Source organism: Wyeomyia smithii, chromosome 1 (assembly GCF_029784165.1).
Source record: "Wyeomyia smithii strain HCP4-BCI-WySm-NY-G18 chromosome 1, ASM2978416v1, whole genome shotgun sequence".
In the NCBI taxonomy this organism is placed as follows: Eukaryota; Metazoa; Arthropoda; class Insecta; order Diptera; family Culicidae; genus Wyeomyia; species Wyeomyia smithii.
This window is the reverse complement of record NC_073694.1, coordinates 11,943,087-11,971,044: the sequence shown is the minus strand read 5'-3', so window position 1 is coordinate 11,971,044 and position 27,958 is coordinate 11,943,087. Positions and strand designations below refer to the sequence as shown.

At 41.3% G+C, this 27,958-nt stretch overlaps 1 protein-coding gene across 2 annotated transcripts; it reads left to right on the top strand.

Moving 5' to 3' along the window:
* The first annotated feature begins 966 nt into the window (after positions 1–966).
* On the top strand, positions 967–27,459 carry LOC129717475 (ras GTPase-activating protein-binding protein 2). Of its 2 annotated transcripts, XM_055667385.1 has the most exons (6): positions 968–1,427; positions 12,147–12,277; positions 12,347–13,959; positions 14,025–14,263; positions 14,327–14,665; positions 26,115–27,459. In XM_055667385.1, the coding sequence occupies exons 2-6, from the start codon at positions 12,180–12,182 to the stop codon at positions 26,133–26,135; spliced, it is 2,310 nt and encodes a 769-aa protein (XP_055523360.1). In that variant the 5' UTR covers positions 968–1,427; positions 12,147–12,179; the 3' UTR covers positions 26,136–27,459. The 2 variants fall into 2 exon arrangements, with proteins under 2 accessions (XP_055523359.1, XP_055523360.1); XM_055667384.1 differs by lacking the exon at positions 26,115–27,459 and having other exon boundaries at positions 967–1,427; positions 14,327–14,925.
* The last annotated feature ends 499 nt before the right edge of the window (positions 27,460–27,958 follow it).

Here is a 27,958-nt window from a genome sequence, read left to right as displayed (position 1 = left end):
CGAATCTACAAAGGATTTTTTTTTGCCGATGGACCGGAACTTTGATTATACAATAGATCATCTTACCGAATCTTTTTAACCTCACTTTGACGACAGTTAGTGGTAGCTTTGGTTGGATATTGGACTTTGTACTCCTTTTTGGTGGAGTCAATTTTAAATTGTTCTTAGTGTACGCACCACATTTATAGGACATTTCGGTCACATTTGAAATGATCTGCTTTAATTGTTACCAGTTAGTAGTATCTGTCAAACTCAGATGCGTGACGTCACCGTGCGATGGTCTATATGCAAATCAGTTTGCTGCTTATCCGTGAGTATAATGCCAGCTTGTTTAATTTCGCGCCTCCAATAACGTTGATAAACACAAATTTGGCCCTAGAACTCAAACTGAAAAAAGAAAGATTATAGCTTTCTAACCATTCCTGTGAAGTTTGGTGACCCTAGAACAGATAACTTTTCCAGAGTCTTTAATGAGTTTTCTCGTAAACAATGCATATACTAGCGGCTCCAAAATTCACAGGAATGGTTAAAGAGCAATAGAACTGCATTTTTTTCTTTGACCAGTATAATCCAGCTATCTGATAACGTAAATCGTGATACTTATTTGAAGTACGATTTGGACAGTCTAAAACAAATCTTCCGTTAGGAACCATTCAAATATTACATAACGCGGAATTTGGCAATTTTCAATACCCACCCACCCCCATGTAACGCAATTTTACATGTTTGCCACATGCAATATAACGCTCCGCTGAATACCCCCCCGCCCCCTAGAGCGTTATGTATTATTTGAATGATCCCTTACTTGATTTCGCTTTATTTTCTGTTTTTATACTGAATATATAGACTATTCATGGGACCAGAAAAACCCGCAACCCGGCCAGCAACAGAACACACTCGTCCGACGCATGACGGTGTGCGTGCGCTCGCGAGGTTGCTGCGTGCGCGCCTGTATTGGTATCGACAGGCAAGCAAGCAGCAGCAGCAGCGCACTGGCGAAGAACGAAGTGGAGAACAAAAATTTCGGTACTGTGTGTAGTTTCTCATCATCCGCAGACAAATCCTTTTTTCCTGACGGAAAATCCAACCGAAAAACATCTCAACGCAGCGGTAAACGTTGACAGAACTGCGGCGCAATAAGTTCCAACCCCGGCGAGGCCAATTGTGTGGCGAATTTCGCACGTTATTCCGATTCAATTTGTCGTTTAGCGCGAGTGCGGCGGCGGAAGAAAAAAAAACGAGTGCTGTGTACTGTTCGCAAAACCATCCTGTCGAGCGTGAGACAAATCGACCAGCAGCAGTGAAGCAGACGAAGAAGGCGGCGCACCGTCCCGGTTTCATTGTGGTGACAAATAGGAAGTGAAAAGGGTTTCCGTAGCAATCGCAAGCCAGCCAGCCGGACAAGTTCTTTCCATCAAACGGCGCAGGTGAGTTTGCAAGGTTTCACACCGGCGGATGATTGACTTATTTCCGTGCGGTCCTGTTGAGTGCCATTTTTCGGGATATTTACACACACATGATGGAAGATGCCATTTTTAACCTAGAATTTTTCACCCTATCGGCTGGTACTAGTGCGGAAGAGAGAAAAAAAAACAAGGAACAACGACCCAAGGTGGCCGTCCTTCGGAAGGAGGCCTCCCTTATCTGGCGGGACAAAGCGAACAACCCCGGCAGATTGTCCCGAAAATCCACGTGTAGATTCGCGTTTACTCCCCGGGAGGACGACGCCTGTTCGTTGTTCTAGCGAGAAAAATGGGTCTCCTCCAGACGCCATACAAAAGCGAGAACACCAACGCAATACGAACGACGACGACGACGGTGGTGGTGTGTAACATTGAGTGTGTCAAAAAGAGGGTTGATGAGTGTAGTGGAGTTTTGCAGAACCGCACCGCACGCACGGTGATCGGTTGCACGCGTGCACACGCATACACATGCAGGCGCGCAGCAGCGAGGCGTGCGAGTTTTGCGATTCAGTGCTGCCTTGCACTGGGAGAAATGTTTGATTGTTTTTTTAAGGGAATGTGCTTATTTTTGATGCAAAAATTGAACTACTCCGAGGGTTTTTAAATTGTTATAAAAAAGCCATTTTGTTGATTGTTCTGAAATCTGTTAGGGGATTTTTCTACATCAAGATTACTATGTATAATTTGGGAAACGTTTTGCGTTCTTTCATATCAGTATGTCTATTACTACGCAATTCGTATAATATAGATTGACGATGACTAACATGAATGTGTTATGAATATTCAGCTGTTCGTGATTCCGCATTCAATAATTTAACATCTAAATTTAAGGATGGTAATTCAAATTTCTTGCATCTAATTTTATATAAGAAATTGGACTTTGATAGCAATGCCGTTTAAAAAATTCGTGCATTCTGTAAGATTTGTATGGTGCTGGTAATAAAACCAATGAACCATTCACGATCACACCTTGCACAGACTTCAAGAGTGGAAACCAATCGCCTACCGTAAGATCCTCTTATTCTTACTCAGTGAAAAATTCAACAGAATGTATTGTATGTTTGTTTTAATGAGCTTCAATCAATTTAAAACCCTAATGAAAGTGAAATTTGTTTGAAAAGTTTATGACAATCTACTTTCTCAATCAATTTCATGATTTGTTGTAAGACTTTAAACTAATATCTTAAAGGAAGACGGTTTGTTTTCCGTTCGCAATTTTGTATGAGAAATGTACGAGGGAAGCCTTTAATTGTGAGTTTGTTTGACTAAAATCTTTAACTATCGTGAATTTTTATCCCATAAGACTATCTAAAACAATGTAAAAAGATAAAATGTTCCTAAAGCGTGCTTTATTCAGAGTCCGGAACAAATGAATTAGTTCTATCTCGGAGTGGGGTTCAAAATGAATTTATTGTACTTTCAGAGAAAAAGAAAATTCAGTTGTCGGATAAAATCGTGAACTTACTTTGGAATTCGCGCCATCACTTTCTGCTCACACACCTTCCAATCTCGCCATCACCTAGCATCACCTTTCTAGTATTTTTCATTTTCTTGACTGTTGCCCAGTACTTTTCGATAGGGCTTTTGACTTGGGGGCAATTGGATCGGTTGATATCCAAAGAAAGTAAAGAAATCCACCATATTACATTACCATTGCCCAGAGTTGATGCCAAATAGTGACGTAGCTATTTGGGTTTAACATTGAGCTCGTCTAGTTGTTTACATTCGAAGCATTTACTAATGCAAGAAAAATGCATTCACCTCCTCACATCTCTTTTATGCTTATTGCCATTGAACCCGGTTGTAGTGACAGCTTGCCAAATTTTTCCGAATCTTAGATCCTTTCTGTGGCTCATTCGACAGTAGAACTCACTTTTTGCCGCATTTTTGCCTGTATACCATCCACAGCTGCAATTCCTTTGCCAAATTCACAGCTCACAGAAACAAATCTTGCTACTCCGGAACTGTCAATTTTTTGTGACGTCATCGTTGAAGTAAACAAATCATAGCTACTGTGATAAAAATGACTAATTAACAAAGCCATTATCACGTGGTTTAAATGATGATCATACTGAGTGCAACACATAATCTGTACCGTTAAGCGATATTCGACTCAGATGATTGAAGTAAGCGTAGGCCACTTCTCGCACAATTTTTCAAAAAGACCTAAGCAACAAAGTATGTACTGCTGTGGATGAGAAAACACAGAAGCAGGGGAAAAATGTACCAAGCAATGACATTTTTTTATGACATCCGAGAGCATGACAGTGCTGGTATTGGCAAAATAAATACAGCCGACAGATAAAATATATTGCGACTATAACATTGCCGTCTAGTTCCCCATACACGAATATTTTTTTTGCTGTTCACCTCATTTCCGTGTCGACGATGGCATGTATGGTAGAGATGGTCGGGTTTCGGGTTTTCAAACCCGAGCCCGACCCGTACCCGACGGGCTCGGGTCGGGTTCGGGTTTGAAAGTTTTCGAAAATGTCGGGTTCGGGTTTTGTGAAAAAAATGTTCTCGGGTTCGGGTCGGGTTCGGGTTTGAAAATGTCGGGTTCAGGTCGGGTTTGGGTATGAAAACCCGAAACCCGACTATAAAATCTATGAAATCTCGGGTTCGGGTTTCACAATTTCGGATTCTGGTCGGGTTCGGGTTTCAAAGAAATAAAATTTTCGGGTTCGGGTCGGGTACGGGTTTGAAAAATATCAAACCCGACCATCTCTAATGTATGGTTGCAAATAACATTCGGTATCGCATACACATCCTTCAGTGCACAGTCGCTCTACTTCCGAGTTTGCTTTTCTTTGCACGAAGGCTGTCGGTGATTTGCCGAGCAGTCCTTACGCTTCTTTTTCTCACAGTTTTTTTTAACAGTCGTCACCCGACATCCATCATAGGCAAATTAAAAAAGAAAGGTAGAATGTCTCCGGTGGACTTGGGCTGTTACCGACACGCGCTGTTTGTGAAGTGCGGACACGACCGTCTGTATAAAAAACAGCTTCTTCTCTTTTCTACATTCGTCATCCCGAAGGCACCTTCAAATAATGCCGAATCGAAACACGGAGTACATTGTTCGTTTCCTTTTCTCATGCTCTGTTGCCAATACGTTCTCAATGTGACTACCGACTACCAGCGCGGATAGGTATCGGTGCTTATTACGGGAGTCATTTCACGGTGAAATATATTTCACTCTCACGCTCACTTTACTTTTTTAGACCTATTCCCGATTCCACCTTAAGTGAGGTGACAAAAATCACCTCCGTGGAGTGAGATTGACAGTGGAGTGAAATTGAGAATAAGACAAGTGAAATGAGATTGTTTTCCAGCTCAAAAATCTCTAAGTCCCAGAAATTCGTTTTTTCCGTTTTTTTTTAGATAACACCAAATCTTGACGTGTTCTGCATTTCTAAGACATTCGGCATCAAAAAAAAAATGTTTATTTTTGGTATCGAAAATTTCCTGAAATAGTTTGCATTTTTTTAATCGGGCAAAAAAATGAAAATTTTACTGCTTTAAGGCACGGATCAAATTCTGATTCGTTTCGTTACTGAAGAATATATCCAATATTTACCATTAAATCACAAATCAATCAACTGTAAGACTTATGGCATCTACGTGGAATCATTTCACCGTTCAAAGTAACCGTGAAATAATTCCACGCGAACCGTCGCTTTTTCCGTTCTCTCTTCACTGGTATGACACTCATAATAACCCAGATTCCGCGGCAGTTGTCACTTTGCGACGTTTTTCTCACTTACGTGAGTCCCGTAATAAGACTTTATTCACTTCACTCTGATTTCACCGTGAAGTGACTCCCGTAATAAGCACCATCATGAACAAACCAAGGGAATGGTATGGTAGCCTTCAAGCGTTACGAACATCTATTTCTGTACCGTTTGTCCCAAAACTACTTTTTCTGCTGTCACAGTTTGCTTAACTTTGCTTTGAGACACAATTAATATACTAAATATCACTTAGAATATCACATACCATGTGAAAACCTCAAGAAATCGCTCAAAACTGTCTGATATGCTATTAATAATTGCAGTCAACATTTAGCCGGTTTGCCCGAATCAACATAAGATAAGGGTAAACTGCCCATTTTTCGGGTGCCAGTGCCAGTGATGTTGGTAACGCGTCAAATGTATGGTAGCTGACAGCGATGCTATTCCCGTGGAACAAACAGCAACAGGGAAGAAAACCCTTAGCAGACAGTAGAGAAAAGACTGTACCATTGGCATGCCTGCACAGAAGTAATCGACTGGATCTGGGTTTTTGTTCCACACTGACCTCTCATGGGACGGAATGATCAACCAACAATGTGGCAAGATTTACAAGGCTTTGCGTACATTGCAAACTAAAGCATTAATTCTACCTCACTTCCTTTTTTGCGACGTTGTCCACGTGAAGCCTAGTGCAACTTCCATGCAAAGGTTACTTGTAGCAGCGAATTGGTGTATACGATATGTCTACGGACTAAACAGATACTCTCCTGTTGACTAATTACAAAGGAATCTTTTAGGATGTCTTTTGAACGTCCTGTATAATAACCGTTCGTGCACGTTCTTGCATAACCCCATCACTTCGCAAGCTCTTACACCTCTGTACCAAAAACTGAGTTTCCTCCGAGGACAACGTTCACAAAACTTGGTGGTCCCTGTAAACACGACCTCAGGCTACACAGGCTGTCAGGGTGTCGAAAACCTGGAAAATTAGGGATTGTCAAGGAATTCATTTTTCGATCAGGGAAATCAGGAAATATCAGGGAAAATTTTTCAACCCAGAGGCGACACTTAACCAAAAAAAAACTGATTTTTGTATCACAAAAGGCTAATAAGAATAATACTCAAGAGTTGCTACATTGGAAATTGAAGAAAAAGGTTATTTGAATATTTATAAATAATTTCCTGAGCCACTAAAAAATATGCTGGTCGCGGTACGGGGTAAATTGGGCATACCTATGGGGCATAATGGGAATGTTCATATTTTTCGATTTCAAGCAAACATTAAACAATGTATCAGTGTATCGTACAATCGTAGGTACCGAAACAAAGTTTCCCTTTCCTGTTTACTATTTATACTCCAAAACAGCTTACTTTTTTAGCCTTTTTCAATTTGAAAATTATCTATGAATTAGCCCGCATATAAAAATAAGGTTGTGGTCCATAGAATACTACCGTGCGGTTGAAGAAATAACAAAACATGACAAAATTTAAATTTAGGTAGCTTTATTTTAATGATTTTCAACAAAGGTTACATCATTGCATATATCCTGGGCACACATCTCTTTCGCATAAATGGAACCACACGTTACAGTTGGAACACATGTTCCATCCTTCGCCATCATGAGAGAAACTGAAGCAACAACCGCAAACATCGCATAGTGAATCCTTCACTTCGTCTCCGATTTTATTTTGATGCTTGTTTTTTGGTGGGTTCTCGGTAGTTGTTCTGGTCAATCGTTTATTCATCCGCTTCACCTGCGAAATGTCTCTTTTAACTTGTGATACTTTCAAAGCCGCAATATACGAATTCGCTTTAACTTTGGGTAGTGGTTGGATTGACGTGGTTGAAATTTTAAATGCACTTCCATCCGTCATTGGATATTTATCATTGTTGATATTTCGCTTATCACGTTAGCGGGTTTTGAGGCTTCAGCTTCGACGTTTTCGGTATCTCGCAATAAGCGCTCCCGTCCATGATCGTCAAATCCAAGAAAATCTGGTTCATCGCCATCCGAAGCATAAGGTCCGTAATTGAAAATATCGGTCACGTCTGCCGGAGCAAAATCATCCTCTTGGAAAATAAACCGGTTGAACGGCACAATACCGGATTTTCTAAACCCATTGATAGCATTTAAAGAACTGGCTGGTTCTGGGGAGATTGCCGGAACAAGTTCCGGTGAACATTATGTATAAACAATGAAAGAATTTGACACTCGGCAAGCCTATCATGTGGCACTTTCCATCGTATTATTAACTAGTTTAATCGAAGCCAGGATCACATTGACCACACCGGAGCATATTCCAAATACCACCGGGAAAGCGGTCAGTTTTGTGACCTGATTCAGTACATTTGACACTTCTAATAACCCTTGAAATCATTTATAAATCACAGAGGAACTTGAGTGCATGGTTCTCAGTCGATTAATTAATTTATTAAGCAGCAAGACATCGGTAATAGATGAGCAATATGTGTCAGTAACATTCAACTAGCCTCAGACCATGTCGGGCTTACCCCACTCACTGGGTGACGGTGTTACCCCGACAGCACACATTTTTTTAAAATGAGTATTTCTACAAATTTATCGCTTCAATTTACCTCAGATCGAATTCCTCTGATTGCTAACAATACAGGCAGTAAATTGTAGAGCAACGAAAAATTATTTTAGTCTTTTCAAATGAATAAAAGCTTAAGTTCCACTCACGAAAAATTACATCCGTTTACGCATAAGCTGCAGTATCGTATGTTTTGTCTATTATTTTGACGTTTGACGTTTCACGGTGGCTTTGATGTATCTTAAAATGTCTAAAATATTTAATACCAACAATTCATATATTCCAAAACACATTTAATTAGCGTTTTCTAGTAAAATCATAGGGGTGACGGTCTTACCCTTAGTGCCGGGCTTACCCCCAGTACCCCTACCGAAAATAAACTTTCGAGTTTAAAACGACATATGCGCATGCAAAAACCCTTTTTTTTTTCGCGCTTGTGAGCTATAATATTATACGCGAGACATGCATGAATGATTCAATTGTTTATTGTGTAAAAGCGAATTTGTTTTCTCCAGTTATTTTGAATAAAATTACATCTTCAGATTAATGTCAATGATTCAAATTTATAACAGTTCCAAAATTACTGCCAGAAACCTAGGAACAACAGATGCCCATTCTGCCCCGTATGGCGATCTTGCCCCTTGTTCCCCTATATTCATACCTTGATATAAGGCAATTTTGTTTTTATTTTCGTTACGTTATATCGAGTTACGTTATATCGAAGCAAAAAAAAATTTTATTTTAATTTATGCAAGAATGTTAATGGTTGCTCAAATATGCGCGAAAACCCATTTTCCATCACCTATCAGTATTTTTAAACCTTTCTTATGCCCATTTAGAAATATTTTCAGAGGCAAAAAAAATTTTTTTTTCAATTGATACACAGGTTACTCAAAGATGCGTGGAAACCTATTTCCCATCACCTATCAGTATTTTTTAACCTTTCTTATGTCCATTTAGAGAGAATTTCAACAAGCAAAAAAAACTTTTTTTCCTAGTTGATGCAAGACTGTGAATTGTTACTGAAGGATTCGTGAAAACCTATTTTACATCACCTATTAGTATTTTTAAATCTTTTTTATGCCCATTTAGGACAATTTTCGCATTAGTTTCATTAATTTTAAAACTTCCTACAAACACTGTTTTGAAGCTATTTATACTCCGAAAACAGTTGCTGTATCATTTATTTTCAATTTCAATACATTTTCAAAGTTACGTTATATCGAGGTAAAAGTTACGTTATATCGAGGTTGCCTTATATCGAGGTATGACTGTAATATGGTCTCGATTAGTTTCGCTTAAAAACAAAAAAAAAATGCTTGAGTTTTTAAGCCCTTAAATTAATGCTATTGAAGTTACTCCAATTAGTGGTCTTTTCAATACTCAAATTGACTTTATCAATAAGCTTATCAATCTCATTTACGTTTTCGGAGATATACAATTGAAATTCGTCTGCGTATAAGTGAAATTGACAGTGTGACAAGTACTCTGGACGATCGTTTATAAACATGGAAAATAAGAGCGGTCCCAGAATTGATCCTCGTGGGACACTGCTTGTTACATCAGACAAATTAGACTTGGCGTTATAAAACTACATATTGTGATCGATTCGAAACATATGATTGAATAAGTTCGATGGCACATTTTCCAAGCGAGAACAAATTTTTCAATTTTGTGGTCAACAGAGTCAAGTGTTTGATTTAATGCACAACAGAAGTCGTTTTTTATTTTGGTAAGAGCAGTGGTCGTAATGCAGTGTTTGCGATATCCAGACTGAAGGGTACATAATAATTGGTTCTACGTTGAATAGGTGTTCAGTTGTTTCGCAACTAAGCTTTCGAATATCTTAGACAGAGCGGAAAGAATACTGATTGGTAATGAAGAGTAATGAAACACTAAGTGACTTTTGAAGAATATGTAGAGATAAATTATCCGTTCCGGAGGGATCGCAGGAAGCTGAATAAGGTTCAACCATCTCGGGATAGGCCACCAGGGTGTCGAAAACCTGGAAAATCAGGGAATCTCAGGGATTTCATTTTTCGATCAGGGAAATCAAGGAAAAGTTAAAAATATTTAGGTAAAAAATCTTTAACCGAGAGGCGTTTTTTTAAATAAACGACTCTCTAGCGTAAAAACTGATTTTGAGCATAAAAGGCTAATTCGGGACCTCTACGGTTTGGTTTCATATCCGATTGAATACTTTTTTCACTGGGATTTGAGTTGCTTTAATCTACGTTGCACTTTTTTGTGCCGAATGCTGAGGAATATCTAGGAAATTCATGCTATATTTGAGAGAATAATAAAAAAAATAAGGGAATTTGGTTTAGAAAACTTTTTCGCCACCTTGGGCCACAGAACGAAAAGTTTCCATCGTGTAGTCATGTGAAAATACAGTTCTAGACATTGTTCATCTCGTTTCCACCAGTTGTATGCTTCAGTTTGGATTTTTAATAGCATATTTGAATTCTGATCCATCCATGGAGAATTTGGATCGTTGGTAGTTTTCTTTCTCAAAGGAGCACGTAGATCGATAATGAACAGAAGTGAGGTATTGAATACAGTTAGTTAACCGTTTATATTACTTCATAAGTACATTGCACGAAGATCAGTATTAGCCAAGTCTTCCATAAACCGATGATAATCAATTTTATCAGTTCTTTTCCTGCTACTAAATCAATCTATAATTGTGACCAGTCGATGAAAAGTGGGTTATGAAGAAACAATTTTGAAGATGCCAGTTTTATCGTTGAAGGATCGTCAGCTGTAAGTAAATTTATGTTCAAATCACCCATAATCAATATGTAAGGATCGTGAGACGAGAGTTCAGCAATTCCTTAATAGACTTTATTTAAGTCGGAAACAGAAACATCAGGGGGTCTTTAAATAATTTCACAATCTGTTTCAAGGTTATGAAGTTTTACAAAAACAGTTGATTTCACTCTCCCAGGAAAACATATTTTACCTATTTTAAAAAAAAATCCGCGCAACACGCATCTGATCCATCGTCATCTCGTCCCAGATCTTGAAAATAAGTTCTCAAATTGGCGCATAACAACAACAATATCGCACGCTTAGCCTTGGGGCTAATAGCGGTCTCGATCAACTAGCTTAGTCAAGAGAATTCGTTATCGATATTGTTTTTGGCACAATTTGTATGTGTAGGATAAGTACAACGATACACCGTGCCCCAGTGCTGAGTCGAGAAAATTTCCAGCTCGAAAAGATCCTCGACTCGATCGGGAATCGAACCATATCACAACCGTGTGGGAGAGCTAGCCGACCGACATCGCTAACCACAGAACCACGGGGCCCATAGTGCTCCCCAAACACTCCTCGGGATGTTTACGTGGGACGGGGGGATGCTGGCCAATTCCGGCGCCCACAGCTGATCATTTTGGACATTGTGTAGTTGTTGCAAGACAAAGAGTCTCTCATCGGAAAACACGAACTCCTGACCTGCGTACCGCAAACAACTTTACTATGACGTCGCGGGGCTCTTTCATCGTGCGCGGTAAACAAACAACAAATGTCAGCAAGTCGTCACCATGCGCGTCGGTCAGCCTATATATGAGGCTAAAGCTGACACCAATAACAATAAACCAATAACAATAATATATGCGCACTTACACAATGATAAAAGATTATATTCGAACTTATTGAACAGCCTGGATATTATTTGCAAGTGTCACTGCAAAGCTTTTAAAAGTGCTGATCAACATGGGTTCACAGTCGGTCACTCCACCGGCGTCGCAAAAGTTGACATTCTTGGAATCAACGGGAATAGGGTTACAATCGTACCTTATCGTTGCTATTAGAGAATGGAAATCCTCTATACCACAGGGAAGTTACTTAGGACCGCTTATTTGCCTTCTCTATTCGAACGACTTGATCACGTTACCGAAAGGACCACGGCTGTCTTATGCGGGTGACCACAAACTTTATCTTTAAATTCACACAATTGAAGACTGTCACTTTCTTCAAAGTCAGCTAGATATTTTTGCGGATTGGTATTGGTGATTAGGTATTCAATTTTCGCGAAAAAAACGGACAATACATTAGAGATACGCTTTGCTAGGAACAGAAATCGAGCGCGTAAACCAAGTTCAACACTTGAAATTAATTTTGGATTCCCAGCTTACTAGACAGACCCCTCATTACAACAATAATGTGGAAAGAACAGAGTCAGTTCAACGGCGCTTTTCGAGCTTGTTGAAAGTGGTAAACTTTTATCATTTTTTTCGCGGACTATTGGAAGGCAACGAATCGCTTGTTCTTCTTGTACATAATCCGAAAAGACTAAAGTACAGTCATCACCTGGCTTTTTCGATTTTTAAAATTTATTTCAATGAAACACGAATAGGTACCGAGTAATACAATGTGGTCTCCTTTTTCATTGCAGTAACTACACTCCTTAACAGGCTGTCCTTGGGAAATGGTAATGGAAGCACAACCATCGCCGCAAAGCGTTGGCCGCGAATTCGTGCGCCAATATTACACCTTGCTGAATAAGGCACCGGATCATCTGCACCGGTAAGCAGACCCCACTCGGTGTCAATCGAACAGCATTCTAACCCCTCCACCTTTTTCTCTGTTTTCCAGTTTCTACAACAATTCATCCAGCTTCGTCCATGGTGGGCTGGACTCGAAGAACCAGGAGGCGACGCTCGTCATCGGCCAGGTTCAAATTCATAACAAGATTCAGCAAATGAACTTCCGCGATTGTCATGCCAAGATCAGCCAGGTGGACTCGCAGGCGACCCTTGGCAACGGCGTGGTGGTGCAGGTGACGGGTGAGCTGTCCAACGATGGCCAACCGATGCGTCGCTTCACCCAGACGTTCGTGCTGGCTGCTCAATCGCCGAAGAAGTACTACGTCCATAATGACATCTTCCGCTACCAGGACGTGTACTCCGATGACGAGTTGGATGAGAATGAACGTTCCGGCGGCGAGGACGATGCTGACGCTGACAACACCGCTACCGTGGATAACCCGAACATCCCTGCCAACGTGGTTACTCCCAGTGGAACCGCTCCCATTCTTGGTCACCAACCGCAGCAACCGGCACCTCAACAACAGCAGCAGCAACAACAGCAGCAACAGCTGTACTACCCGCCAGGGGTCGTCAGCGCTCCTGCTGGTCTGATTCCGAACTACGGCCAACCGCAACAACCCCAACAGCAACCCCAGCAACAGCTCAACGGAGTTCACGATGATCTGCTGAAGCCCGTTCCTCCCCAAACCGCTAGCCACATGCTGCAATCCTCCTCCGGTCATCCCTCGGTTGGGCAAACCGTGCCGCTTCAGCCCAATGCAATCTTGCAGCAAGTTCCCGGCTTGACGAACGCCATTCCAACGGTCGATTCAATTCAGCATCTTTCCCAACAACAACAACAGCAGCAACATGTTCAACAAACTCCCCAGCAATACCAACCGCAACCCGTTCCACAACAATTGCCCACCCAGACAGCGCCCCAACAGCAGCAGCAGCAGCAGCAGCAACCGTCAGCTACGCAGGTACAACTGTCGGATCCGGAACCAAGCCTGTCGATGAGCGAACTGGACACCGTTTTGCCCTCTGTAAACGATCCAACACCGGCGGAAGCAAGTGACTCCCACGACCATCACCATCATCACGGTGGACACGGTTCTTCCGATCTGTCTGACCCGCATCAGTCCACGGTACAGCCCCTACAACAGCAGCAGCAGCTTTCGAACGAACCTAAAACGTACGCTAATTTGGTGAAATCCGGCGGGGCCGGTGTTGGAACAGGACCGCTCAGCTTCGCTTCAATCTCCTCTCATCACCAGCAGCAGCAGCAGACAACGTCTACGCAGCAGCCACCTAAACTAGGAGGAAGCTATATGGGATCCTCAGTTGGCCGCCAGACTGTCATGTCTCCTCCGCCATCCTCTGGACTGCAAAGTTCTATCACCAGCGGTGGCCCTGGAGGTGGTGGTTCCGGTGCAGGCAGCAACCTTGGCGGACTTGGCGTCAATAAATACGACCGTCAATCCCAGCAGCAGCAGCAACAACAACAGCAGCAAGATTTGGGGGGTGGCCAGAATGCGCCGATGCCGCAACGCGTTTCAAACCAGCAGCGACCAATTCGCAGCAATGGAGGACCACCGTCCAGCAGTGGACCGAACTCCTTCAAACCCCAGCAGGATGGTCGCCCGAGCTATCAGCGCAGCTACAACAACGATAATGAAGGTACTTTCTGCGGTGGCTTCTGATGTTGATTAGAAAATTAAATGGTTTATTTTTTCACCTTGAAGATCGTCGTCAGAACAGCAGCGCTCAGTTTGGTGACAACCATCAGCTTTTCCTGGGCAACATTCCACACCACGCAACCGAGGAGGAGCTGAAGACGCTGTTCAGCAGGTACGGCACCGTCATTGATCTACGCATTCACTCAAAGGCGGGCCAGAAAATGCCGGGCGTGCGGGCTCCCCCGAATTACGGTTTCCTAACCTACGAAGATCCTGCTTCGGTGCAAAATTGTCTGTCTAATATGGTAGGTTTTCACTCTTACCACTCTGGTGGATGTTGAATTGATAATTTTTTAATTTGCGAACAGCCGTTGTACTTCCCGGAGAATTCGCCCGATGGTCAGAAGTTGAACGTGGAGGAGAAGAAGACGCGAATGCGCGGCCCAGGTGAGACGGGCGGTCGTATCGGAAGCAACGGAAACGGAGGCAGCGGTGGTCCCCGGGGCGGTCCGGGTGGTCCCGGTAGCCAGCAACGGGGTGGTCCCGGTGGCCCACCGGGCAGCAACATGAACCGCGGCGGATCTGGTCAGCGCGGTTTGGGCGGCGGTGTCGGTGGAGGCAGCGGACGCGGCGGATATCAGCGCTCCGACAGGGGTAGCGTGTCCGGAGGTGGTGGTGGCGGTGGCGGCCGGTCCGGAAATGGAAACGTAAGTAGGAGTTATCACTATGGGGATGGTTGGAACGGACAGCGTTCGACATATGCGGCAACAGATGCGTTTCCTGATTTGATGGAAAGCGTCACTAATTGAAGGATGGAACAGGTATTTTTTTGGTTGATGCAAACGTAACCAATTCTATCGCTAGTTCTGGTAGCGAAGTGCATTGGAAACCCAGCGATAGGTAACTTCTTTCGGTACTATTTGTGTGTGAAAAATGGTAAATACAAAGCGTTATTTTCTAAGCATCATCCTGTGTTTTGTGAAGCATTTAAATGCTACATCTGATACATTCCGATACTGATGCTAACACTTTTGGTGGATGACTTGCGAGCCTTAGCTTGTTTTGGAGCTAGAGTTCTCCAGTCGATGGCTCTTAATCTTCAATTTTCCTCGAAGTTTCCGGAACTCTCACCTTCATGACTACATGGGACTACGTTGCGGTTCGGTCCACTTTTTGACACCTCGAATGATACGGGATTTGAAGATGGGGTGGCTTCCTAACCGTTTCCGTAAACCAATTAGAACAACATGACACCGTGCTCAGCGACATGTCGAACTTCTCGGCCATCTTTCGGGTGCTGGCGTTAATCTTGCTCTTGGAGGCAATTTTTAATTCCGTCTGCTTGGGGGCGCCTGTTTTTCTCCATCGTAGAACCGAGTGATCATGTTAAAATTGTTGATTTCTTAGCCCTCCGTTAAAAAATGCCCCGTTAGCTCCGATCATGGATATTGTCCAAATATCCGAAAGACGCGCTTCAGGAGAAAACTCTTCCGTGACCGCCATAAGTAGGGAATCGCTTCACTGAGTATTACAACACCCAGTTTAATACTGCAGCATTTCAAAAAGGTTTAAAATTATCTAACACGAGCAGATTATGTCGTGATCAGGGCCGGATTTAGATGCTGGGAGGCCCGGAGCAAATTTGTCTGTGAGGCCCTCTTTTCTTAAAATATTGAGAGGTAACGTTCTGGGTTCTGGAAGGTGACGAGCAAAAAAAAAAAGGTCGCCCCAGGATTAGGGGGGGGCCCTTGAATCAGAGGAGGCCCGGGGCATTTGCCCCCCCCCCTCAAATCCGGGCCTGGTCGGGATTCCGTTACTTTTTTTAGCAAGGTTGTTAAGGAGGTCACGGGATGTTGTTTTGTTATACGGTTTGGTATTAAATTCAATCGCTACGTTGCACTAGTGCGTATGTAGTTCTGAATAGTTTGAACTAGATTTATCTCGTGAAACCTCTTAGAAAGCTGCGATCTTTAGGGAACTTCGTCAGAAGGTTATGGGCTTTTGGTTTATGGACAGTTTGGTTTGAAAAAAGACCACTATGTGGTGCTGATGTACGTTTAATTTCATGTGTTATGAACTGAATTCTCTTAAAAATTCCAAAAATCGTATTTTCAAACTCGAGACGCTGACGATCACGTTTTTTTGCCATTTTAATCCCTGTGGTAATGTCAACTAAGGAACATTTCAACCCTGTGGGTATTTATTTATTTTATCATTTGTTTATTTATTCATTTCCATCCCAATTCCAAACCCCATATCTTTTTAATGCTTAATTCTAACAACATACAGAACTCAGGTCTAACACATACGAGTCTAATTATAAACGGTAATACCATTAGAAGGAAAGGTTATTGCGCCGTGTCAAATAAATGTTGTGTGAAAAAAAAACATTAGAAGGAAAGTCAATAATTCTACACGACAATCGTAATCAAGATATTAAAATATTCAACTTGATTATGACGTAATATTTGAAATTGCTAGACGAATATCCATTGTCAATTCGGCAGCAACTTACGTCGGAACACTTTAGCTCTCTCTTGAAATTCAAAGAGATAAAAGTATTCATTGAATCGCTCATCGAATGTAGAGGTGAGTTTCGAGGATACTCAGTTCTTGCTAGTGGACGACGGAGGAAACCTCCAAGCTGCTCCAACAAAAAACTGCAATCACTCTCAGACGAAACGAGCTTGGCAGCGAAAACGGCTTTCGAATTTTTTCTTCTTCTCTCCAACGTTGTAATGCCCAGCAATTGGCAGCGAGCTTCATATGGAGGTAGATCGAGTGAGCTAAGCCATCGTAGATTCCTGAAGGCGTACCAAACAAGCTAGCCGTCAATTCTGCGAATCAAAGTTGCATGATACGGTGACCAAATGAAGGCAGGAGACTCCGAGTGTGACCGTACTAACGTAAAATATAGCGGGTCGTCGAATTCCTGGGCGATTTTAAATAAAAATCCGAGCTGTCGATTTGCTTTATCTATTAGAACCTGCTGATGTCGGAAAGAAAGTTCAGAGTCGAGATAAACACCAAGATCTTTCGCGACTTCTACACGTTTCAACGTTTGGCTAGCGATCGTGTAATCAAAGCGGAAGGCTTCGCGGTTTGATTTATAATGGGAAGAGATTGTTATACACTTTTCGATACTAAAGGTCATTCGATTGATATTACACCACGCAGCAAAATGGTCCAGGTGAGACTGTAGAGTGGCGCCAAACTAGTCACTTCGGTGAGGAGTTTAAAGTCATCCGCAAAAAAACAAGCTTGCAATTTCCGGTGGAAAGGTGCATCGCATCGTTGAAAAATAAAATAAACAGGGTTGGCCCGAGATTGCTGCCTTGAGATACACCGGACCTTTGTTTCAGGTACGACGCCAACCAGCCACAGAGGCGAGCAGAAAATCCCAGTTGTTCAAACTTCTTCAGAGCTATATCGTGGTCGATTCGATCAAAAGCATCCTTTAAATCGGTGTAAATTACATTTACTTGATTACCTTTGGATATCCCGTCAAAACACATAGATGTAAACTCCATGAGATTTGTGTCAACTGATCTGCCAGGCATAAATCTATGTTGCTGTGTAGAAATGTATCTGCGACAGTTAAACATGATAGAATCGCTTACTATTATCTCAAGCACTTTAGAGCCAGCACAACGGGAAACTGAGCTTGCTACAACGAATGGTTTAGAATTTTCGAGAAAGGGGCATTGATGCAGTCTATTGTGGCACGTGTTCCCGATGTTGGATCGAGCTGATATTTTGCATGGGGACTTTTCTCGAGAAGACGAAACTTTTGAGCCCTAGGGGCTATCCACATACCACCTGGACAGATTTTTAACGATTTTGACCCCCCCCCTCCCCCTCCGTGGACAATTGCCCATATAAATTCTAAAAAAATTGTATGGACCGTGGACATTAACCAACCGCCCCCCCCACAAGCTGTCCACGTGGTATGTGGATGGCCCCCTACCGCTAAACGATATTCGAAGGTCAATTGTTTTTCATACATCTCATTGGCATTCTAATATCTATGATATTTGTTTATAAATAAGTATATGATGAACATATACGGGAGCAAGATTGAGATAAAAAAAAACATGATGAATCATAGATATTTTTATCGAAATTTTCTCTGTATTACCTAGCGAGTGCATAGTATCATAGTAGGTATATGTTATTAGAATAAATTTCATAAAAAAACTGATGAACTAGGATCTTCTAAAAAGCTTATTGCACCGGATCTATTTCGTGATGTCTCTCCATGCTCCATAAACTTGAATTGAGAAACTGGGAAAAAATGATGATAGATTCAAATTGGAAAAAAGAACCAGTGATGAGTATGAACGGAGATTGGATGAAACCTATGATATTCGCCAAAAGGTACGTGAAACATCGCTTTCCGATTGGGAGTGCTGAGTTTACATAGTTTATCAAAGGCGGTATTCCTCACGAATGTTTCAAAAATCGGTTTTAGTTTTGGTACGGGAATCTTTGGTCGTGGAGTACAGATATCAGTGACGATCAGCCAAGCTGATATGTACGCTGTCATCGAATGTATGAACGTTTGCTTGAAGGGAATATAATCAATTCGATTTAATCAATTTGAGTTTTTTTTTATTCTCGCTTATTTTCCGTCGGTCTAGTTCCGCCACTGTTGTGGCCAATCACCGACGCCCAGGGAGGCGACTCCACACCCAGGACCCTAACTCACGACCCGTTTATTAACGGACCAGCGCCAACGGCTTTACTTCCTCATGCGATGGAAGGCGTGATCCCAGAGATTTTTCGCCTCAGAAAATCTCCCGGTGTCGGCTAGGATTGAATCTAGACCAGTTGGGTTGGTTGTGAGTGGATCACGCCACCTCACAACCATCGACACCTATGTCGGCGGTGGGATTCGAACCCAGGCGTCGAGCGTGGTTGGCGGAGACGTTACCAACCACACTAGGCCCCCGCTCTGATCAATTTGATGTTGTGAAGCGGTAAATTTAGGTAATAATTCTTTTTCAACTCTGTCCAACGTTATGATCACGATGAACTAATGCAACTCTGGAAAGAATTTGGTGACCTTGCTAAGTTTTAAAATGGCAACTAAGCCCGATTTATGGCCTCTGGACGGAAATTATGGAAATTTCGTTCGACTCTATTTTATTTAAATGATTTGAAACGCTCTGAGTTGATTTCACCTACAGCCAAAGATTTAACTTCCGATTTGTTTCTAGTCTGCAAATGCTTAACGAATCTGACTTTAGATACGTTCAAACTCAAAAGAAAAATCGTTTGAAATGATTGGTAAAATCCATGATTTCCAGAATCTTGAATTTGGAAAGGAGGTGTGAAACCAATTTCTGGCTTCTGGCCATCAGTCTGATACCGGAAATACCTATATTAGGTGGTATTAAGTCATTTTTGACTGTTTTCCAGAAACTGGAAGTCACCATTAACGTCCGGGGTCGATGTTTTGCTTCTGTGCATCATTCTGATTTCGGAAATATCCGTACTGCATGGTAATTGGTTAATTTTGGGTTGTTTTCCAGAATCCGGAAGTTGCCGTATTAGAAATTAATATTATGTTTGAGGTCGATTTTAGACTTCTATGCATCGTCACATTTACTGGAATAGCCACATTGTGAAGTATTTGGTCGCTTTTAGCTGTTTTCCAGAAACCGGAAGTCGCCATTTTGAAATTCAAAATTGTGTCTGTGGTCAATTTTTGGCTTTTGCGCATCATCATGTTTACGGAAATACCTCTATTGGTAGTATTTGATCATTTTTTCTGTTTTCCAGCCTCCCCCCTCTCCTTTCAAAGTAGCGAGGGGTGTCAAACCATCATGAAAGTATTTTTTACCCCCAAAAATTTTCACATGCCAAATTTGCTGGATATTTAAATCTAAAGTCATGCAAAAATTTGTGTTTCATGTGTATAGAATCCCCCCTTTCAAGAGGAGGGAGGGGTGTCAAACCATCATAGAAACATTTCTTATCCCCAAAAACCGCCACATGCCAAGTTTGTTTCCATTTACTTGATAAGCTTATGAGTTATGCAGAAATTTGTGTTACATTTGTGAGGGAGCCTCCCTTTCTAGGAAAGGGATGGGTGTCGATCTACCACAGATATATTTATTGCTCTCGTGAACTCACTTACTTTACTTTTACGGCGACAGACCGATTATCGATCCAATGCCGAATCCAGAATACGTCGCCATGTCACTCGGTTTTGGGCTGCTATCCTCCAATCTCCCCTAACACCTATTTCGCGGGCATCTTCGTCGACAGCAAACATCCAACGAGTGCGAGGCCTACCTCGAAGTCGACGGCCTCTATCGGTATTTCTGCTAAATATAGTCTTCGCTGGTCGTTCTTCCGGCATTCTTGCTACATGCCCAGCCCATTGCAACCTGTCGTGTTTTATCCACTTAGCTATACTCACCGATTTGTACACCTGGTGCACTTCACGGTTCATGCGTCTGCGCCGGTTATACAGATATTTGTGTTTCGTTTGTATGGGAGTCCCCCCTTTGGAGTAGGGAGTGATATCAAACTACCACAGAAGTATTTCGTTGCTATATAGACCAGCTGGCAGATTATGTGTATGTATTTCATGCTATTTTCCAGGAACCGGAGGTTACAGTCATGGATTTCAAAATGGCGTCTGGGGTCGATATTAGATCTCGGCGGTATTTGAAAATTTTAGCTGTTTTTCAAAAAGCCAGAAGTCATTATTTTGTGCATCTCGATTACCTTTATTGGGTGGTATTTAATCATTTTAGGCTGTATTCCACAAGCTGGGCATCATTCTAGCTCTGAAAATATTCACATGGCCATTTCATGGGGGAAGTTTCAACCATGGATTTCAAAACTGCGCCTGAGATCGATTTCATGTCTCTGGACATCATCTCGATTCCGAAAGTACTTGTATTTAATGATATAAGGCTAATTCTTATTGTTTCAAACTGGCATGTTTCTTCGATCGTCGCCCTCTGGATATTATGCCGATTCCGAAAATACCCATATTGGATGATATGAGGCTTTGTTTTAAATAATGCAATAGTTAGCATCATAAAATCACCAACTTCCAGCTTTTTTTAGGACGCTTGGTTAATTTTTCAACCGATCGCTGCAAGAATCAAGCACATCCGTTGAAAAATAACAGAGATATTAGAAATTTTCAGCATTTTAATTTGCACTGCTATATCAGAATGTTGCCGTAAGACGTAATTCTACGTCAAAAAAGGCTTTTAGAGCTCAATGAAAGAACTCCTTACTTTACTTTTGCGGCGAAAGATCGATTATCGATCCAGCACCGAATCCAGAATACGTTGCCCTATCACTCGGTCTTGGGCTGCAATCCTCTAATCGCCTCTAACACCTATTACGCGAGCTCCTCGTCGACAACACACTTCCAACGAGTGCAAAGTCGACGGCCTCTATCGGAATTCCTGCCTATTTTAGCCACATGCCTAGCCCACTGCAGCCTGCCGAGTTTTTATCCGCTTGACTATATCTGCCGATTTGTGTATGCCTGGTACACTTCATGGTTCATGGGTCTGCGCCAAACACCATTATCCAATTTGCCGCAAGATTTGAAGCTCAAAAGCACGAAGAGCTCGCCGATCAGTCTCTTTCAGTGTCCATGCTTCATGGCCATAGATAGCCACCAGGGAATCCGTGTTTTATAGAGTGCTAGTTTTGTACGGAGTTGCAAGCTGCGGGAACTCAGCCGGTTAAGCAATCCGTAGAAGGCTCAGTATCCGCTATTCGCTTCTTTGGCTCACGCTCTCACCATCGGCACGTCTCGGCAGAGTTTATGACAAGCCTAAATCTCACAGCTTCTCTTAAAACCAATGATGTCGATATCGTTCGCAAAACCTAGGAGCATGTGAGACTTCGTCATGACGATGACGATCCCTGCACGCCAGCCCTCCGTAAAGCACATTCCAATGTGATGTTGAATAATAAGTTTGACAACCCGTCACCCTGCTCCAAACCATCTAACCGGCTACCTTGATGTGGAACGAATCAGTCTTGTTAGTTTTGTTGGAAAACCATGTTCGAGCATTACCTACCATAACTCATTTCTCCTAACTGAGTCGTAAGCTGCCCTGAAGTCTTAGAAAAGATGATGAGCCTGCAAGTTGAAATCTTAAAATTTATCGAGAACCCACGAAAACCACATTTGTATTCGCCAACAAAGGTTTCCTGCAATGGCATCAACCGATGGAGCAGGGTGCGGGAAAGAATTTTGTATACGGTATTGAGAAGTGATATGCCCCGATAGTTACTACAGTCCAGGCGGTGGCTTTCTTTGTAGATCAGGCATATCGTCAGTTGAATTCAATACTGGCACAACTCAAAATTTTGCAGTTTTGAGTTATTGATGGCAAACGATGCCAAATACTATAAAGTTTCATCTCACAAAGACCCGTTTCAAAATTTACAATGGTGCTTATTACGGGAGTCACTTCACGGTGAAATCAGAGTGAAGTGAACAAAATCCTTTTACGGAACTCACGTAAGTGAGAAACACGTCGCGAAGTGACATCTGCCGTGGAATCTGGGTATGAGTGTCATATCAGTGAAGTGAGAACGGAAAAAGCGACGTGTCGCGTGGAATTATTTCACGACCATTTTGAACGGTGAAATGATTCCACGAAGCTGCCATAAGTCTTAAAGTTGATTGATTTGTGATCTAATGGTAAATATTGGATTTATTCTTCAGTAACGAAATCGAATCAGAGTTTGATCCGTACCTTAAAGCGGTCAATTTTTCATTTTTTTGCCTGATGAAAAAAATGCAAACTAGTTCAGCAAATTTTCGATACCGAAAAAAACATTTTTTTTGATGCCGAATGTCTTAGAAATGCAGAACATGTCAAGATCTGGTGTTATCTAAAAAAACGGGAAAAAACGATTTTCTGGGACTTAGACATTTTTAGGCTGGGAAACCATCTCATTTCACTTGTCCTATTCTCAATTTCACTTCACTGTCAATCTCACTCCACGGAGGTGATTTTTGTCACCTCACTTGAGGTGGAATCGGGAATAGGTCTAAAAAAGTGAAGTGAGCGTGAGAGTGAAATATATTTCACCGTGAAGTGACTCCCGTAATAAGCACCAATATTTCCAGATATAAGAGATGTGCCTTAATTGCACAAATCTTAAATATTCCTAAAAACACAGAAAAATTAGGTTACAATTCTTATAACTTACTCATTACATGCACATGATAAAGCCAAACAAGTTCAATAAAAATGGAAAGTTTTAAAATTGGAACTTTTCACTAAAATGGAAAAAGAAATTTTTGACGCAAATTTTCAAATGCGTTTTTCTCGAAACTATGAATTTTAAGTTGTGCCAGTATTGAATTCAACTGGCTATATGAGACCCTCCAACCAGTCCGAAGGGCAATTCTTCATCAGCCCACAATTTCAGCATAAACAGACAAATGGTCCCCATCAACTTTACCAATGTGAATAACTCATTCTCTTTGAACATTAACTATTAAAGAGAGCGATGGGATGAATACCAATAAAATGAAATTTAGCTTCGAAAAAGGCTACTTTTTTGCTGCAAAACGCGCTGTTCTTTAATTATTAGATTTCATGACATGTGAAACCATTTTTTGGTGTTTCTTTTTTCTGGTATTGCAACCACTAATATCGATAATATGTAAAAATTTCATTTTCATATGTGGATTTTTTCAGCGGTCACAAAGTTCCCAAACTCCGATTGAGCTGAAATTTTGCGTCGGAATTTTTTTCGAGAAGACGCAACTTTTGTGCCCTGCCGCTAAACGCTATTCGAGAGTCAGTTGTTTTTCATACATCTCATTGGCGCCCTACTGTACGCACTGCGCTGCGCCCGCCGCAAATATGTCGATCTCTTTTGTTCTCACGCAGTAAACCCTCGACAATCGTGTATACGAATGCGCTTCTTACAGACCTACAGAAATGACAGTATTAATTTGCTTTGAAACACGCGGAACTGATGCCGTCAGGATTCTACTCCTACTTTGAACGGCGGAGTAATGGAGCACGTTAATTTGCAATTCATATCTAGACGAGTATAGTTTCATAAGATTTCGTTCTCTCTTTGCTACTGACGAACCTAATTAAATGATGCTCATAGGGCAAATGTAGAATTTAGAAGCTATCTTGAACCTTTCTTGATATTTCTAGCAAAATGGAGGGTAAAAAAATATGATAAAATTTAGTAGAAATTTTACCACTTACTAAGGGGGATGGTTGTTTTTTCGGACGTTATTAGAAGAAAACATATTGCCAAACTTCGCTTAAAAATATTTACTTATTGACTACACTACCTGATCTCAATTCTTTTTCTAAAAACATTTTTGGAGATGCTGAAATCGTAGTAATCGCCAACGTCGTTAAAGGCCCTAAGGCAGCGTTAAGTGGATTGTTCTGGCCGTACTATGTGTGGGAACAGCAAAAAGGGGAGATCTTCTCAGTCGTCGGGGTAGAGCGTGGAGAGGGATTTCCAGAAGTAATTCAGAAAATCAGCGGCCCCAGGACGCTGCTTTGTGGAACATCTGACCACAAAGACCACATCTGAGTTTTCCAAAGGCTAGGATTTCTCCAACAAAAAACGATTGAATATGCAGGAAATCGGAAGCGAAAGTGAGCACGCGCAGTGTTTCAAGATGAGTGGAGCGATGTCATCTGGTCCAGTCCAATGCCTTTTTAACGTCGTCTGATGTAATGCTCAGCGGAGGAAAATTCATGTCATGTTCCGCGTTACCATTAACTCTTTGTGCCACAGGACGGCGCGGTGCTTGCGTTGTGAACGGACTGGAAAAACTTAGCAAACAGATTAGCCACCTCGATGGGAGAGTTTGCCGTTGCAGGAATGCGGTTGCACGTTCTCTGTGAACGTAAGAATTTACAGAACATCGAAGGGTTTTGCTTTTGTTTGTTGGACTGTGTTCTCTCAACATAATCTTTGAAGCTGGTTGCAAGTAGCGAGCGGTACCGACTTTCAAATGAACGAAGTGAACTTTGACTGTCCTCGGACTTGGAGATGAAGTATTGCTTACGGGCCTCGCGTAGTTTATTGCGTTGAGTACGAAGTTCAACGTTCCACCCAGGCTTGCACTTATTGCCGTTGGAGGGAGATCGGCGGAGAGGGACATGGTCGCGAAAGATTTCATTGAGTTTTTCGTAGAATCTATTAGTAATGACATCCACTGAGTCACCGTTCATGAGCCGGTTCCAATCTTCTCTGCCGAGAAGGTCGTTCAAGGGAATAAAAACACAGTTCTTAAAGTCCAAAACAGCAGGGACATGCTGACAGTCGAGTATGCGAGATTCGACGTCGAATTTTAGAATGAATGGTCCATGGAGACATCGATATTGAATAAGGGAACGGCAGGTTCTATGAGATCGACAATGTCATAATCCGATGTGAAGGCCAGATCGAGCAGCCTACCGTTCAGTAAGCATTTCTTTCACGAGAGTTTGAAGAAACTGTTTTGAATGTTTAGCTTAAATGTTTATCGAAATACTGGTTCAACCCTTGACCGTCTAGTACCCGAGCCCGCCTTTAGACGGGCTTCGGTAAAATCACAATAAATCTTTAAAAACATTTTAAGTACTTATTAAAGATTTATAGTGATTTTACCCAAGCCCATCTAAAGCCAATAATCTTTACATTGAGAACTCGTTGGTTGAAAATCTCCAAAAAATGCTTCACTCTTGGTCAATCGTTCAATAAGGAAATAGATGTCATGATGAAAAATTTATTACCCCACGTTCGACCGGCAGAGTACCTTGGAAGACTGCAAAACACAGGAGTAGCTCTTTTCTAAAATATTGAGCTGTGCACTACATTTCATCAAGGGGTGAAATCCCGCCAGTATGCCGTAGCTAAGGTGAATTGAGGAATACTGATCAATCTGATAAACTGAACTGGATTCTTAACCATTGTCGGGTAGAAGAGAAATAGCTCACAGTAGATCCTGTCAGCTGTGCAGCTCTCCAGTATAAGGGGTACAGAAATATTGCGATTACAAAAAGGTTTGTAGTCTTGAATCATTTTTAAATTTATTCGAATTGAATTTTTTTTTTATGATTCTGTGTTTTCATGCAGATGTGGTCAATTTTTTAATAAGAAACTAATCAAAGTTTTTCCTTTCTCTTTCAGTACCATCAGTTGAACCGCTAAACTTAGCAGCTTTTTCGGTAGAAGAGCTCACAGAAACCACACATACACACTTAGCCAGATACACACACACACACAAACGGATACATTAAGGATGATCTATGCGTCGGAAGCCGACAGCAGCAGTACTATTCAATGTGTGAATACAAAACTTTATCGCGGAGAGCAGGCGGAGGAACGCGAAAAATTTACACTGTATAATTAACAGGAAACGACTTAAGCAGAGCATAGATGGAAAAATCAACCAATTTAATCAATGTGACATTAACTTAGAGCAAACAAATAAAGTAATCGTTTTAGAACATCGCGTGACGCATTTCATAACCGGTTTGGAACGAAACTCAAACACAATAATTTCTACTTAGAAACAAAGTAAACAAAAAGAAAAAAAAATATGCCAGAAAAAAAAAGAGACAAATGAACGTGTGACTTAGTATGTACACTACTAGGCAATATTTAGCACTTTTTGAAAAAAAGCAAGCGCTGATACCAGATAGATTCTTTGAAATTAATAAGAGAGAAAAACTGCTTTAAAAGAAAATACGAAAATTAACTATGAGAAAACTACCATTTACTTCATGTAATCGTATTTTATTTAAGGTACATCATAGTGAAACAGTTAAACATATTCCAAATCAGAAAAAAGGAACAATATTTGTAAACCTTTACTCTACCCGAACGGCTTAACCGTGGGTTGGATAAATAATCGAAAAAGATGCGACACAGCCGAGAAAAAAAATCACACACATACAAACATTTACACAAACACACAGCTGAAGCAGTTCCAGTCTGTATTTGCCAAATACACTATAAAACTCTCTCTTAAAAAACTCCTTAATCCATTTAATTTAGCCTTGATTGCCTGTTTATTACCTTCTCGCTCTAACCACAAAGACACACACACACACACACACCAAACACACACACCAAACACACAATTAGACTGTGTTCTTTTTCTCTGCAAACAATGCAATCCAACCAACATAATCAAGCGCCCTGGCGGTCGGTGCTTTACTGTTAAGGATCTCCACACTTTACCGCGTCAACAGTCCTACCACTTCCGATCCCCCCTTAAAATTCTTCCCTCCCATTGAATTCCATTTTCATTTCATGTTGTGAACTTACAACCGTGTCAAGACAAAACAAACAGGCAAAAGAAAAACTAAATAAAAAAAAAACAAACAAAACGACAAAAAGGAAGAAAACAAAAGAAACAGAAACTAGATGTTTTCTTTTAATTAGTCCCTTATCTGTGTTTTATATAATACCTATGCTTAGTAACAACGCTTGTTAGGATGGGCGTGAAAACAGTAACAGTAAAAAAGAAGAAATCAAAAAACAGTATAAAAAGCAACAAAAAACGAGAACTTATCCAAGGAGGCGACTTAAGCGCGCAATTAGATCAAAAAACAGTTTAGAGTTACAATTAAAACAAGAAACAAAAGCGGTGTGAAAAAAAAAGAAGAAAAAAAGTGGAGTAACAAAAATAAATCACATTCTGCAAAGCAAACTAGGAGAAATCTTCTAACAAAGTGAGAGCAAATTTAGGAAGACGTACATAAACTACGTTTAGATAGAACTGTCATAAATATACTACACCAAGTAAGTTCGTTTAATTTTTACTTAGGGTTTAATTTATAACTTGAACGCTGAAGAGAGGTAACTGAATATTAGTACAGTAAACAGTAGAATTATGAATTGAAACAAACAAACAAACAAAAAAACCTTCAAATCTGCAAAGGAACGGCAGTGGAAAGCAACCAACACAAACACACATTCACACTAACAACACACATACATACATGCGTACGCAAACCCACACTCTT

What these genes read in the sequence shown, in the direction of transcription:
- LOC129717475 (XM_055667384.1), top strand. Translation starts at nt 12,180, where the DNA reads ATGGTAATGGAAGCACAACCATCGCCGCAAAGCGTTGGCCGCGAATTC. An exon ending in GCACCGGATCATCTGCACCG is followed by an intron (nt 12,278 to 12,346) that starts GTAAGCAGACCC and finishes TCTGTTTTCCAG; the next exon opens with TTTCTACAACAATTCATCCA. An exon ending in CTACAACAACGATAATGAAG is followed by an intron (nt 13,960 to 14,024) that starts GTACTTTCTGCG and finishes TTCACCTTGAAG; the next exon opens with ATCGTCGTCAGAACAGCAGC.